Source organism: Chiloscyllium punctatum, chromosome 7, assembly GCF_047496795.1.
Source record: "Chiloscyllium punctatum isolate Juve2018m chromosome 7, sChiPun1.3, whole genome shotgun sequence".
Taxonomy (NCBI): Eukaryota; Metazoa; Chordata; class Chondrichthyes; order Orectolobiformes; family Hemiscylliidae; genus Chiloscyllium; species Chiloscyllium punctatum.
The window spans coordinates 85,560,116-85,574,795 of record NC_092745.1 but is presented as its reverse complement, the minus strand read 5'-3'; the positions used below and the strand labels follow the sequence as shown (position 1 = coordinate 85,574,795).

Here is a 14,680-nt window from a genome sequence, read left to right as displayed (position 1 = left end):
TTCACCTAACACTACGGGCAATTTAGCGTAGCCAGTTCACCTAACCTGCACATTTTGGATTGTGGGAGGAAACCAGAGCACCCGGAGGAAACCCACACAGACCCAGAGAGAATGTGCAAACTCCACATAGACAGTTGCCTGAGGCAGGAATTGAACCCAGGTCTCTGGCGCTGTGAGGCAGCAGTGCTAACCACTGTTGCCACCGTGCCGTCCACAGGAAGTGGAGAATGTTAGGAAGGGAGTTCCAGGATTTCAACCCAGTGGGAGTGAGGGAATGGCATAGTTTTATGTCAGGATGGTGTGTCACTTTGGGGAGCAACCTGCAGATGGTGGTGTTTCCATACATCTGCTGGCCTTGAACTTCTAAGTGGTATCATAATACTGAAAGACATTTAGAATATTATATCCATGTTGGTTGTGTAATTTAAAATGTTATTAAGGACCTAAATTAAACTGCTCCCCTAAATGGAATCAGTTGATTTATAGTACAGCTAATGCATTTATGTAAATATACTTCTCTGTATCTAACAAGTCGTGCAACAGCATGATGCAGATCAGGGTATAGCACATTTCTTGTTTTTATTTGCCAACCAGAGATAAAATCTTTAACACAAAACTTCAATTTAAAGATGAGCATCATATCTTCAATGACTGTCATTTCCAGCATTAACATGGATTATTGCATTGCTACTTCTTACACGCTGAATAAGCATGCTTCTCGTCTCGGGGCATTGATCTATACAAACATCTTCATTTTTGGACTTTCCAATATTCAACTTAAATCTAAAAGCAAACTCACTCCCTTGGCCATGTCTGTTTCCCTTAGGCTTAAAAAAACCTGACTGACATTCTGAATTGGAGTTGCTTATCTGCTCAGTCATAAAACCATACTAGTGTCCACAAAAATCCATTAACTCAAAATTAGATCACAAGACTGTTTTAAATCATCCTGGTTAAAGATATATTTATAAGTTAATTATTAATTTCAGACACAGAGAACCCACATTTTACTAAATCAAAAACCAGAACTTAGAATTATATTTAATATATATAAATCTCACAGTGAACATCACAATTGGACCTCTAGCACTTGCTAATCATACTGATGTAACAGCAGACTTTTACTAGGACAGCTTATATTAGTTTCATTTGAGTGATGATAACAACCCCTGTCAGAAAAGCAAGAATGAATCCAGAGCGCATATGATTAGAATTTTGTCAGTGTGCAATCACATTTCAACATTGGTTGAATGCAAATCTCTTTTCACTGCAGGACATAAATTATGGAATAACTACAAAATCTTTATATGAGGGTATAATTAATCTTTTAAATAATATCAGTAATTTTTTTATATTTTATTAGAATATTAATATAAAGTGATAAGCAATCATAGCCAGGTATTTGAAATTACTTTTTAAAAAAAAACTGCAGCTGGAAATTTGATTATGCCAGGAAAGAGATCATTATTTATCCTAAGATTTTAAAACTCTGAATGTGAAAATGGGCAAGGCTTGAAAATAGGAATGGATTTTGGATCTTGTGCTATTTATTTCTGATACAAATAGCATGGCAGCTTTGTGCTACCTGTTGGTTTGTGTGTCAGCTGCCTGAAGCCAGTACAAACTGCATTGTTGAGAGGCTGCAAATGTCAATGTGGGGTGGGAGGTGCAAGTCTGTGAACATCAACACCACTTAAAGCTAGTGAGCACTAGAAAATACTTTCTCGATGGAGCAAGACCTGCAGGTGATTCCATAATTGATTATGACTCGAGAAAGACGCAAAGGTGACACAATGTAATAGAAAGCAGGATTTAAGATTTTTCAGGAATTGGAGAGTTGTTTGTTCTCTATCCAGACAACTGTGCAAAGGTAATGGGAGCAGATCACCATGACAATCAGCATCAGGAGCCCAGTGGAGCTCAATCGCGTGTGGAAGGATTTCAGTGATCTCACAAATAATCAAAGTTATTGCATCTATCTTCAAATGACATGTTTAATCAACTACACTGCTAGTCTAACACACTGCTTAAATATATGGCTATTCACTGATCAACAATGTCTATTAGTCACAACTTTTGCTACTAATTCATAGCTTCTCCTCACTCCAGAGAAAATAAAATTGTGCACTACGGAGCTAAATTTTGCAACCTTTGATCATTCCCTTCTCTTTAAATTGCTTTGCAAAAGATGAATGTGCCATTTCCTCACCTTCTGTATTATTCTTTGAACTTTGATGTGTATTAGATGATATGCTCTTCCTTCTCAAGCATATACTTGCTACATTTCTATTTTTCTTTACTCATGTTGGTGAGGGAAAAAGAATTTCATACAAGGCGAAGAGACATAGAATTGATAAACACACAAGTCATTCTGTCCAGAGAATCAGGAATGTGCCCTCTTCCCAAGAGTTGAATTGAAATTAATTTATTGTCACATGTAACAAGGCACAGTGAAAAGCTTTGCCTTGCAAGCAATACAGGCAGTTCACATAGTCGAGTAGTAGAGATAGCAAGTAATAGGTAAACAGCAGCAAATACAAAAACACAGGTACAGGCAAATGTTAAGAGTTTGTGAGTCCATTTAGTGTTGTAACAACAGTAGGATAGAAATTGTTGCGAAACCGGCTGGTGCGTGTGTTCAGGCTTCTATACTTTCTCCCTGATGGTAGAGGTCGTAGAAAAACACTGCCAGGGTGGAATGGATCTTTAAGAATGCTGGCGGCCTTTCCTTGACAGTGGGCCTGGTCGATGGATTCTATGGATGGGAGGTTGGCCTTTGTGATTGTCTGGTCCGAGTTCACCATTCTCAGTAACTATCTCCGAACCTGAATGGTACAGTTGCCGTACCAGGTAGTGTTACATCCAGACAGAATGCTCTCGATGGCGCACCTATAAAAGTTGGCAAGGGTATTCACTGTCATGCCAAATTTCCTCAGCTGCCTGAGGAAGAAGAGACATTGGGCCTTTGCAACGAGTGCGTCCACATGAAGAGTCCAAGAAAGCTTGTTGTGGATGACCACTCCCAGGAGCTTAACACTCTTGACTTGTTCCATCTCTGTGCTGTTAATGTGTAGGTAGGCATGAGTAACATCCCACTGAAAGTTAATGATTTCCTTGGTTTTGCTGGCATTGAGAGTGAGGTTGTTCTCAGTGCACCATTTTAAGTACAGAATACTTGATTAATATTTTAGAAACTTGAATCCTTTCCCAATTCCATCCATTGTCCATTTGTTTACTGTCAGTGGATTTTCCCCTTTATGTAGCCAGATTGTTCTCAAGTCATAAAGCATCTTCTTGAAACAGACAACAGACATAGTCCTCTAATTAACGTGTTGACCCTTTATTATTCTAAAGGTTTTCTTCAAGGCAATGTGGTCACAATATCATTTATAATTATCCAGGAACCCTACTGGAAATACTTTTTCAGTGAAACCTAGTTCTTTATCGGACTATCACACCAAAAACCATATTTTCCCCAAAAACACATGGGTCTCACAATGGATCAAAATCATTTTCTTTTGAAAAACTAGAATGAAATGTCCTGAAATTCAATCTGTTCTAGATTAAACAATACCATCTCGCTAAAACTTCTATGATACCTAAAAGCTTTTGCAGTAGATATGAAACTAATGATTCTCATCTGAATTTTTCCAACAATTTCTAAAATACAGGCAAATAATGGTTAATGCAAATTTCCATAATCTGTATTAAGGATCAATGCATTTTTGTTTTCAATTACTTGATCAAATGTGACTTGAGGACACTTTCTAGAATTTATTCGTGAGATATTGGTGTTGTTGACTAGGCCAGCATTCATTTCCAATTCCTAATTTCCTTGGAGAAAATGGTGATGAGCTATTTTCCTGAACCAGTACAGCTCTTGAGGTATAGAAACAACCACAGTTCTGTTGGGAACTATGTTCCAGGATTTTGACTCAACAACATTCAAAGAATGTGACAGCAGTTCCAAGTTAGGATTGTAATGACCAGGAGGGGAGCTGGCTGACAGTGGTATCCCCATGTCTCCTCTGCATTTGTCCTTCAACATGCTAGAAGTTGCGTGTTTGGGCGTTACTGTCAAAGAGACTTGTTAAGACACACAATGCATCTTGTAGATCCAAGGTCTCTGACTGACTAATGGATTGCCAAGTCACTGACAGTTGACATCACTGCCTGCCTACTGTTCCTTCACTGCATGTATATTAATTGTCAAGATGCTGCATGACTTCTACTTCCAGAAGTGATTGTAGCTAGTGATTGTTCGTGACAGACTTTGCCATTTTGTTGCGCAGTGCTTCAGTTTGGTCCAGATGGACTATCATTGCAGGGTAAAATAAGGTTTGTCATGGCATTCCAAGCAAATCAGTAAGTAGTAAACTAGGAATTGAATTGTGAAGAAGTATATTACAGTAATAGAAACATAGGACACTACTTAGCCTCATGATCTTGAGTCTCTGCAAGGGCAGTTCAGTTCCTCTGCCCATTCTCTACAGATCTGCATTTTTTTTCTTATTTCTTCAGCTGCCTATTTAATAGTTCTATGCAGGATGAAGAAAAATTACCAGGATCTCCCAGTGTCTGCGTGGGTTTCCTCCGGGTGTTCCAGTTTCCTCCCACAGTCCAAAGATGTGCAGGTTAGGTGAATTGGCCATGCTAAATTGCCCGTAGTGTTAGGTAAGGGGTCGATGTAGGGGTATGGGTGGGTTGCGCTTCAGCGGGGCGGTGTGGACTTGTTGGGCCGAAGGGCCTGTTTCCACACTGTAAGTAATCTAATCTAATCTAATCTAATCTAATCTAAATCTCTGCCACATCCCATTCCCAATATGCAGGCAATACAAGCCAATCATAGACTCTGAAACAAACCATGATCACTGAAGTTACCTCTCATGTCCCCAGCTTGAAAATAATCAGCAGTGCTCTGGATATTCCACAGTACAGATTCAGAGGCCTACAAACAGCATGACCAACCAACAGAGTGAAGTCATTAACTACAAGGTGAAGCAATAATGATAAATGGTGAACCTGCACTATCAAAAAAGAAACCAAAAATGTACAGCTTTCATGCGGAATGGAAAAATGAATTTCTTTTCACAACTGTAAGAGTAACTGTACATAACAGCATTGGCTTTACATACCACCAAATATATCAATATGCTATGAAGGGAAATTTGGAACGACACATCACAATGTACAGTGAATTTGAGTATATGCTTTTGCAAGTATTACTTGACAACCCTATCAACGATCCTTTCCATCACTTCCTTGATGAACAACACTAGACTAATAGCATGGTAATTGGCTGGTTAGATTTGCTCTGCTTTTCATGGACAAGATACATCTGGGCAAGGGGTTCCTGTGACACAATGGTAGAGTCCCTATCTCTGAGTCAGAGACCCAGCTTCAAATCCCACCTGCCTCAGATATTTGTCATAACAAGTCCAAACAGGCTAATTAAAAATATGAAAGTGGCCCATTGGTACTGTCCCTACCTTTTAGCCAAAAGGCCGGAGTTTAAGTCCTAGCTTCTCTAGAGGTATATCACAACAATCTCTGAACATGCTGATTGAAAACTTCATAGTTAGAATAAGGTGAATTCATTGTGGACAACAAAGAGATAGCAATCTGGATTAGAGTGGTCCTGGAAAAGCACAGCAGGTTAGGCAGCATCCAAGGAGCAGGAAAATCGACGTTTCGGGCAAAAGCCCTTCATCAGGAATCAAAGAGATAGCAGACTGTTTGGACAAATTCTTTGGATCTGTCTTCACTAAGGAGGTGACAAATAACCTTCTGGAAATGATGGTGAACAGAGGGTCAAACATGAAGGGGGAACTGAAGGAAATTCGTATTTGGTCAATTGATGGGATTAAAACCCAAAAGGTCCCCAGGGCTGATGCTCTGCATCCCAGTATATTTAAGGAAGTGGCTACAGAAATAGTGGAAGCGTCAGTGATCATTTTCATGCATTCCATATAAAATGGGCTGGAGGATAGCTAATGTAACCCCACTTCTTAAAAATTAAGGGAGAGATAAAACAGGGAATCGTAGGCTGGTTAAGCTAACATCTGTGGTTGGAAAAATGCTGGAGTCAATTACTTAGGATGTAATAATTAAGTATTTGGAAAACGGTGACTGGATCAGTGCAAGTCAGGAGGGATTCATGTTTGACAAATCTTCTGGAATTGTTTGAGGATGTCACCAGTACAGTGGACAAGGGTGAATCAGTGGATACTGTGTATCTGGACTTGCAAAAGACTTTTGACAAGGTCCCAAACAAGAGATTAGTAAGAAAAATTAAAGCTCATGGTATCAGAGGCAATGCTTTGACATGGATTGACACTGGTTGGCAGACAGGAAGCAAAATGGTGGAATAAACAGGTGCTTTTCAGAGTGCAGGCAGTGACAAATGGGGTACTAGAGTTCACTGCTGGGACCCCAGCTGTTCAAAATGTATATCAATGACTTTGGATGAAGGAATTGAATGCCATATCTCCAAATTTGAAGATGACATGAGCTGGGTGGCAGTCTGTGCTGTGAGGAAGATGCTAAGGGGCTGCAGGATGACCCGGATAGACTGGCTGAATGGACAAATACTTGATAAATGCAATATAATGTGAATCAATGTGAGGTTATCCATTTTGATGGCAAAAACAGAAAGACTGATTATTATCTGAATGGGCAGTTTAGGAAAAGGTGAGGTGCAACAAGTCCTGGGAGTCATGATGGAACAGTCACTGAAGATTGGTATGTAGGTGCAACAGGTGGTGAGGAAAGCTAATGGCATGCTGGTCTTGTTGTGAGGGGATTTACCTAGGGGAGTAGGGATGTCTTGCTGCAGTTATACAGGGCCTTGGGAGAGGTGACCTTGAGCTTAGTGTACAGATTTGGTCTTCTGGTCTGAGGAAAGACATTTGTGCTCTTGAGGCAAGCCAGCAAAGGTCCGCCATATTGATTATCAGATGACAGGACTGACATATGAAGAGAGACCGAATCAAATGGCCTTGTACTCACTAGAATTTAGAAGAATGAAGGGTAATTTCATAGAGACATATAAAATCCTGATGGGAGTGGACAGGCTAGATGCGGAAAGAATATTCCTGATGTTGGGGAAGTCCACAACTAGGGGTCACAGTCTAAGAATAAGGGGTAAGCCACTCAGGACTAAGATGAGGAAGAATTTCTTTATTCAGAAAGCTGTGAACTTGTGGAACTTGCTCCCTGAAAGCAAAAGGCCAATTCATTAGATATACTTGAGAGAGCTGGTTGTGACCCTTCCAGCTAAAGGGATTCATGGCTATGGAGAGAAAGTGAGAGTGGGATACTAAAATTGCATGATCAGCTATGATTATATTGAATAGTGGTGCAGGCTTGAAAGCAAAATGGCTGATCCCTGCACCTATTTCCTATGAATCTATTAATAAAACATCGATTCAATTTTCCAATTTGTTGGGGAGATGCCAGTGTTGTCGGAGTTACCCGATGGTAATGCATGAAAGGAACTCATTTCTGTAGGACTTTGGGTTATGTATCATTAGCAGTGGAGCAGAAAAATAAAATGGCCTTCTTCAACTGCATCCATTTTGTTAGAGGTCCTCTGGCTCTAGAATTCAAGTTCATTGCAAGGATTGATTTTATTTAACTGTAATGGAAAACATTTAAGGAAATGCAATGAAAGGAAATGCCACTACACTAAATTGCAGGAAGTCTTTTTCCCCCAATTAGACCTCATGTTGCTGCAGATAAACAGGAGATGTTGGGCCATGTGCAAGATGGTTACTGTGGCCACCTGGAACTCATTTTGACATTGACAAAGCATTTCTCAGATTGGCCTCGTTCAGAAGGTTATACAACTGCCTGTGAACAGGAACTTTTAGGGACATGAAGCTCAATTATAACAAGCCACAGGTAATGTGAGCAGCTGAGCATTTCTTGTACAATTTCCTAATATTTGTTCATACCTGCACTGGTTTCACATCCACAGAATTGACTTTGCGCATTTAGATTAGATTAGATATCAAGAGCTAAAAAATACTGCTCAATAAATGCGACCATTCTCATATCGAAGATGAGTTGAGAATGTGTTTCTAAACCTCATTTAAAGATCATTCCTGGATTAGAATTTATATATAAAAGCCACAATTATTGCATTTGACAAATTACCAAAATTGTTTCCTTAATAAGAATGGTGATGGAGCAGTCTTATAAAAAAGGTTCATCTGGCTTTCTGCAATCTCTTTCATTATATTGAATGTTTGACAATTAACCTTCATTACAAACTTTCACATTCACACACCAGATTAGACAGCTTTCAAACTATTGAAAAGCAACTGCATTAAATTTATAGCAATCCGATCAATGTACTTACCTCACCAGCATGTAAATTAGATGGTACAGGGTAAGGAGTAACTGCCATTTGGTTAACCGCATCTTTGTTTCTGCATAAAAGAAAGAAAACAGAAATACAATTCTAAAATCATACAGGACTTCAGTGAGGCATCAACTGGAGTAGTGTGAGCGATTTTGATTTCCTCATCGCTGGCCATAAGATATAGGAGCAGAATTAGATTAGTTGGACCAGTGACACTGCTCTGCCATTCAATTAAGACTGATTACATTTCTGGACCCTGTTCTGCTGTCTTTTCCATGTAGTCCTTGATCCACTGATTAATCAAGAACCTGTCCATCTTTTATATATATGCCTGAAATGTAGTGAAACTAAGGTTCACTTGACTGACTCTTGGGATGGCAAGAAATGTCCAAAAGGAATAAACTAGGCCTGTATTCCCCAGAGATCAAAATGAATGAAAAATAATCCCATTGACAAAAGAAAACTTTTCTGGGGTTTGACCAGGTGGACGTTGAGATGATATTTCCTGGAGAGTCTAAAACTATTGTTCACAATCTTTGAATTGTCTCTCAGTTCTGAGGAAGAGTCACTTGACCCAAAACGTTAACTCTGATTTCTCTCCACAGATGCTGCTGGACCTGCTGAGCATTTCAAGCAATTTCTGTTCTAATCATTTGGAACAAAGAGTAAGGGAAGTGAATTCCCTCAAAGGTGAGTAAATCTTTGGTACTGTCTACCACCAAGGCCCGAAGGTTAGAGGATATTTGAGACAGATATGAATAAATGTTTGGATTGTATCCTAAGCACTCATTCATTTACCTGATATCCTACTCACCTAGTATTTGACAAATTTTACATACCTGGCACCATTCATCTCACCCACCTGGCACCTTAGCAATCAGGAATACTTTATCACCCTTACCCATCAGTCACCCTAAACTTTCACCCACCTGGTATCCTAGTCATCCCAGTCACATTAGCTATCAAATTGGCTGACTATCCTGCTGGACATTTAAATCACAAAACACAGCATAGTTACTGCTGCAAAAGGGGGCATGATCTCTAATGATTCAAGGACTCCTGGGCAGGTTCGTAATAGAAGACCCCTATCCAAAAAACTGTAACGGTGATGTCATCTGAAAATAAGGCGGTCATTTTTAATTTGACCAGGGTTGTAAAAAGAGTTTTCAAACCTGATCAAAATATCTGGGTCAGAGTTACTGTTTCAAGTCGAAAATGACCTTTTTTCCGAACTAAAGGAAGGAAGAAATGTGATAGGCTACGTGCTGTAGAAAGAAGCAAGGGAGAGGAAGAACAAAAGCTAAGGTCGAGCCTAGAGTAAAGGGTAGGAGAGATTAAATGATAACAAAGGACAAAGGGTGTAGTAATGGCTGTAATAAAGAGGCATGCATTCATCCACACTGAAGTAAATGGGGGTCGAATTCACGTTCTGAAATCATTGAACTCAACTTTGAATCCAGGTTATTAAGTCCAGGTGCTGTTCATCAAGCTTGCATTGAGTTTCATTGGAACAATGCCACAAACCAAAATGATGAGTAGCCACATATTTGGGTACATTTGCAGACTAAGAAGAGGTGTTCCGCAAAATCAGTCACTTAGTCTGTGTTTGGTCTTCCCAAAGTACAGAAAACCACATTGTGAACAATCCATAGAGTAGAAAAAAATTAAATTAAGTACTAGTAAATTTATGCTTCTTCTAAAAGGAATTTCTTCTAACCTTAGATGAAGAAAGAAGGTTAAAGGGTAGGCATTACATCTTCTGTGATTGCATGTGCAGATGGTTTGGGAAGAGAATTAGATATTGGCGGGGTGATCAAGGAGTGGGCTGGACTCCCACAGGCGGATGCTAACAGGGGGCAGGACAGGAAGATGAATTTGGAAGTGCCATCATACTGTTACAGGGCATGAGGAAGGGTAGGTGAGGTAGTTGTGAGAGTTAGTCAGCTTTTAATGACTATTTGTGGACAAAACTGAAGGTAGAGAAGTTAAGGATAAGGGATGTCAGAAATAGGCTGTGTGAATGTGTGAGGAGGACTCAGTAGGGATTCCATTCTTTCAATTTTTCCACCTCCAGTATATCTGTTCACGTAATGTAGCCCTGCACCACAGCCCTTCTAATGAGTCTTTATCTTCCCTTGACCAAGGACTCATTCACCACTGTGGTTAGCAGAGTCATCATACATATCCACGTGACCATAAGATATAGGAGCAGAATTAAGCCATTTAGTCCACTGAGATTGCTCCATCATTAGATCATGCCTGGTATGTTTCTCAACCCCCATTCTCCTGCCTTTTCCCTGTAATCTATGATCCTCTTACTAATCAAGAACCGAGTCCAAGCCATTTAATGCACTTCTTCCCTCGTCTCCCTCCTGACAGCATAAGATTCCCCTTCTCTATTCTCCCCACAAGCACCCCCGTAAACAAATAATTATTTTCTGCCATTCTGGAGATCGATCACATGCCACTACTAACATATGATCTGCTGTCACATCCTCCCCCTCTCCTTTACCATTCCAAAGGGATCATTCCCTCAGCAATGCTCTGGTGCATCCTGCAATTACCCCGAACACTTCACTTCCTTCTCATACAAGTGTTAGACGTATAACGTCTGCCCTTTTACTTCTCTCACCTCATTGTCTAAGACTACAAACCCTCCTTCCAAGAGGAGCAGCAATTTACTTGTATTTCTTTTAAATTAGTATACTGTGCTTGCAATAAACAAACATTTAAAAAAAAACAGGCATTCCAATATGGTCAAAGATATGCCAAAAAACAGCTTATTAGACTTGGGAATGTCTTTTTATGAGCTCATAATTGTTTGGAAATTTTGCCCTTTCCAATTCACTCAAAACATATTAAGGCTTTCAGGTGCAAGATTCATGTGCCAAGCTCAATAATGAAAGGTTTTTTTTATTTTCTATGTCAGAGAGAGAGAGAGTGGGTGAGCGAGAGAATGATCCAGTAATGTCATTCAGATAGCTTAGTGCAGCTGTGTCACTAATTAATGGCAGTCCTTAATCCTTTCAGTCCTTCACAACCTCTCCAGCTCAATTCCATATTTCAATATACTATTGCACAGCATGCAATGACAATCTTATTATTTTCACAAATGTCAAACTCTCAAAATACACTGCAATAAAATGACATAGTATTATGGTTTTTGATCAATTGCTTCCTCTGCAGTTATTGGGGTCCTCATAATTGTGGCTATATTTTTACAAATGTGCTATTGTATGAATCATGAGCAACCATAGATAGATTATTTTGCAAAACATCTACCTCAATATGTTTTTAAGTCATGGGGAATGTAATTATACACAGGACAATTTTCAATGTCATTACTGAAGACAAGTTGTGTTCAATGTAGAGCAGACTGCATTTAGAGGCAGCAGACTGCAGAACAGCAGACATTTCAATTTATGCTCCATGAGCCACCAGTTGGCTGCTGTTATTGGTGGAATATGATTAGCCATCATCTGTTCAGACTTGATCTTGTACATGAGATCTGTAACCCTTCACCTACACTTACATTTGCCTTCTCATTCAAAAGATCATATTCCTCGATTTTCATGCCAGAAAATCATTCTTCACATTGTAATTTTTGCTTCAAAAGCATAACTTTCAGTAGAAAAGCATAATTTTGCCTTTCTCTTCTATAATGCTTCAATTAAGTTCGAGGAAAGTACCATAACCTTCTATATAGGTGAGCCAATCAAATCAGGTCAGGCAGCATCAAAGGAGAAGGAGAATCGACGTTTCGGGCATAAGGCCTTCTTCAGGAATGCCCAAAACGTCGATTCTCCTTCTCAGTTGATGTTGCCTGACCTGCTGCGCTTTTCTAGCAACACATTTTAAGCTCTGATCCCCAGCATCTGCAGTCCTCACTTTCTTCTAGCCAATCATATCACCCTATTATGACCATGGTATGTCAAAGACATTAAGAAATGACAGCATTCACTGGTCAATGGACTGCGAGAGGAAGATCTGTCCAGTAAATTACTAAGCGTGAGGACAAAAAAAACCAGTAGTGTACGAACATCGAGACAGTCACCAAAATCAGAAACCTCAGCACCAACTTCAGGGCAACTTGGGAGGGGCAGGAAATGCTGGCCTAGCCAACAAGACATCCTGTAAAAGTGTGTGCGTGAATAAAAATAACATTTGAAATAGTTAAAATGGCAAATTGCATCAAGAGGAAGTATGTTGAAACCAGTATACAGGCTTGCAAATTATTTGCATAGCCAGCATGTGTTTGAACCAGAAAAGTATGAAGCTGAGCACAATATTGCTCTTGAGACTGATCAGCATATTAAATGAAGATCACAGTGTTGGACAATCTACATCAACCAGCAACTCAGATTTGGTAAATCCTGGGAAAAGCAACTGGAGCATGTTATCAGTTTGAGTTGCAGGGTGGGTGGGTGGGTGAAATCAGATAAGTGTTTCTGCTCTAATGGAAAATCAAAATATGGCATTTTCTGGAGATTTGAAAAATAAAAAGCAGTGAAGTATCTCAGCATGTTTGGTAGCTCCGCAGTGAGGGAAACAAAGTTAATGTTTCAACTCTTTTATCTCTGCAAAGTGACTGCTTCAGAGTGTCAGAAAAACACTTTTTTATGCAGTTGAAATAGGGGAGAAACAGCATGTGGAATGGGTGAGGGTGCCTTAGTAAAAAACTAAGGGAGCACTAATGGAAATAGAGGAGTGATAGGGCTGTAAATAGACAATAGACAATAGGTGCAGGAGTAGGCCATTCTGCCCTTCGAGCCTGCACCACCATTCAATATGATCATGGCTGATCATCCTTAATCAGTATCCTGTTCCTGCCTTATCTCCAAAACCCTTGATTCACAATCCTTGAGAGCGCTATCCAACTCTTTCTTAAATGAATCCAGAGACTGCCCTCTGGGGCAGAGTATTCCACACAGCCACCACTCTCTGGGTGAAGAAGTTTCTCCTCATCTCTGTCCTAAATGGTCTACCCCGTATTTTTAAGCTGTGTCCTCTGGTTCAGCACTCACCCATCAGCGGAAACATGTTTCCTGCCTCCAGAGTGTCCAATCCTTCAATACATGTCTCAATCAGATCCCCTCTCAGTCTTCTAAACTCAAGGATATGCAAGCCCAGTCGATCCAGTCTTTCAGCCTAAAGTAGCCCCGCCATTCCAGGAATTGACCTCGTGAACCTACGCTGCACTCCCTCAATATCCAGAATGTCTTTCTTCAAATTTGGAGACCAGAACTGCACACAATACTCCAGGTGTGGTCTCACCATGGCCCTGTACAACTGCAGAAGAACCTCTTTGCTTCTATACTCAATCCCTCTTGATATGAAGGCCAGCATGCTACTAGCCTTCTTCACTACCTGCTGTACCTGCATGCTTACCCGTCATTGACTGGTGTACAAGAACACCCAGATCTCTCTGTACTGCCCCTTTACCTAAATTGATTCAATTTAGGTAGTAATCTACCTTCCTGTTCTTGCCACCAAAGTGGATAACCATACATTTATCTACATTAAACTGCATCTGCCATGCACCTGACCACTCACCTAACCTGTCCAGGTCACCCTGTAATCTCCTAACATTCTCCTCACATTTCACCCTGCCACCCAGCTCAGTATCATCAGCAAATTTGCTAATGTTATTGCTAATACCATCTTCTATATCATTAATATATATTGTAAAACGCTGCAGTCCCAGCACTGATCCTGCGGTACCCCATTGGTCACTGCCTGCCATTCCGAAATGGAGGCATTTATCACTACCCTTTGTTTCCTATCAGCCAACCAATTTTCAATCCAATCTAGTACTTTGCCCCCAATACCATGCGCCCTAATTTTGCTCACTAACCTCCTATGTGGGACTTTATCAAAAGTTTTCTGAAAGTCCAGGTACACTTCATCTACTGGATCTCCCTCGTCCATCTTCAGAGTTACATCCTCAAAAAACAGGTCTGAATAGTAGAAAATAGGTTGGCTTTGCTAAGCGCACACCAGGCAGAGAGATGGGGAAGGGGTATAGGGTGGGGTGATGAAATCAAAATGGATGAATGGGATTATGCTTTGTTCAGCTCTTTAGTCCAGATGGTTGTAAAGTGTCTAATGAGGAATGAGGTGGTGTTTCTCCGTTTTATATTGGACTTCAGTGGAGTACTGCAGCAGGCCTAGGGCAGAAATGCTTGCATGAGGATAAGATGATGTGTTGAAATAGTAAGCAACTGGAAACTGAGGGCCTTTCTTATGAACAGGGAGCAAGTACTTTGGAAAGGAATCACCCCAATCTATGCTTGGTTTCATCAGTGTACAGGAGAT

At 40.2% G+C, this 14,680-nt stretch overlaps 1 protein-coding gene across 5 annotated transcripts in view; it reads right to left on the bottom strand.

Moving 5' to 3' along the window:
- Window positions 1-14,680, bottom strand: part of patj (PATJ crumbs cell polarity complex component) — a 390,366-nt gene that overhangs the window by 106,502 nt on the left and 269,184 nt on the right. For all 5 annotated transcript variants that reach the window (XM_072574241.1, XM_072574240.1, XM_072574242.1 and 2 more), the window contains one exon: window positions 8,363-8,432. In XM_072574241.1, coding sequence (XP_072430342.1) covers window positions 8,363-8,432 — 70 coding nt within the window. The remainder of the gene's footprint in view (window positions 1-8,362; window positions 8,433-14,680) is intronic.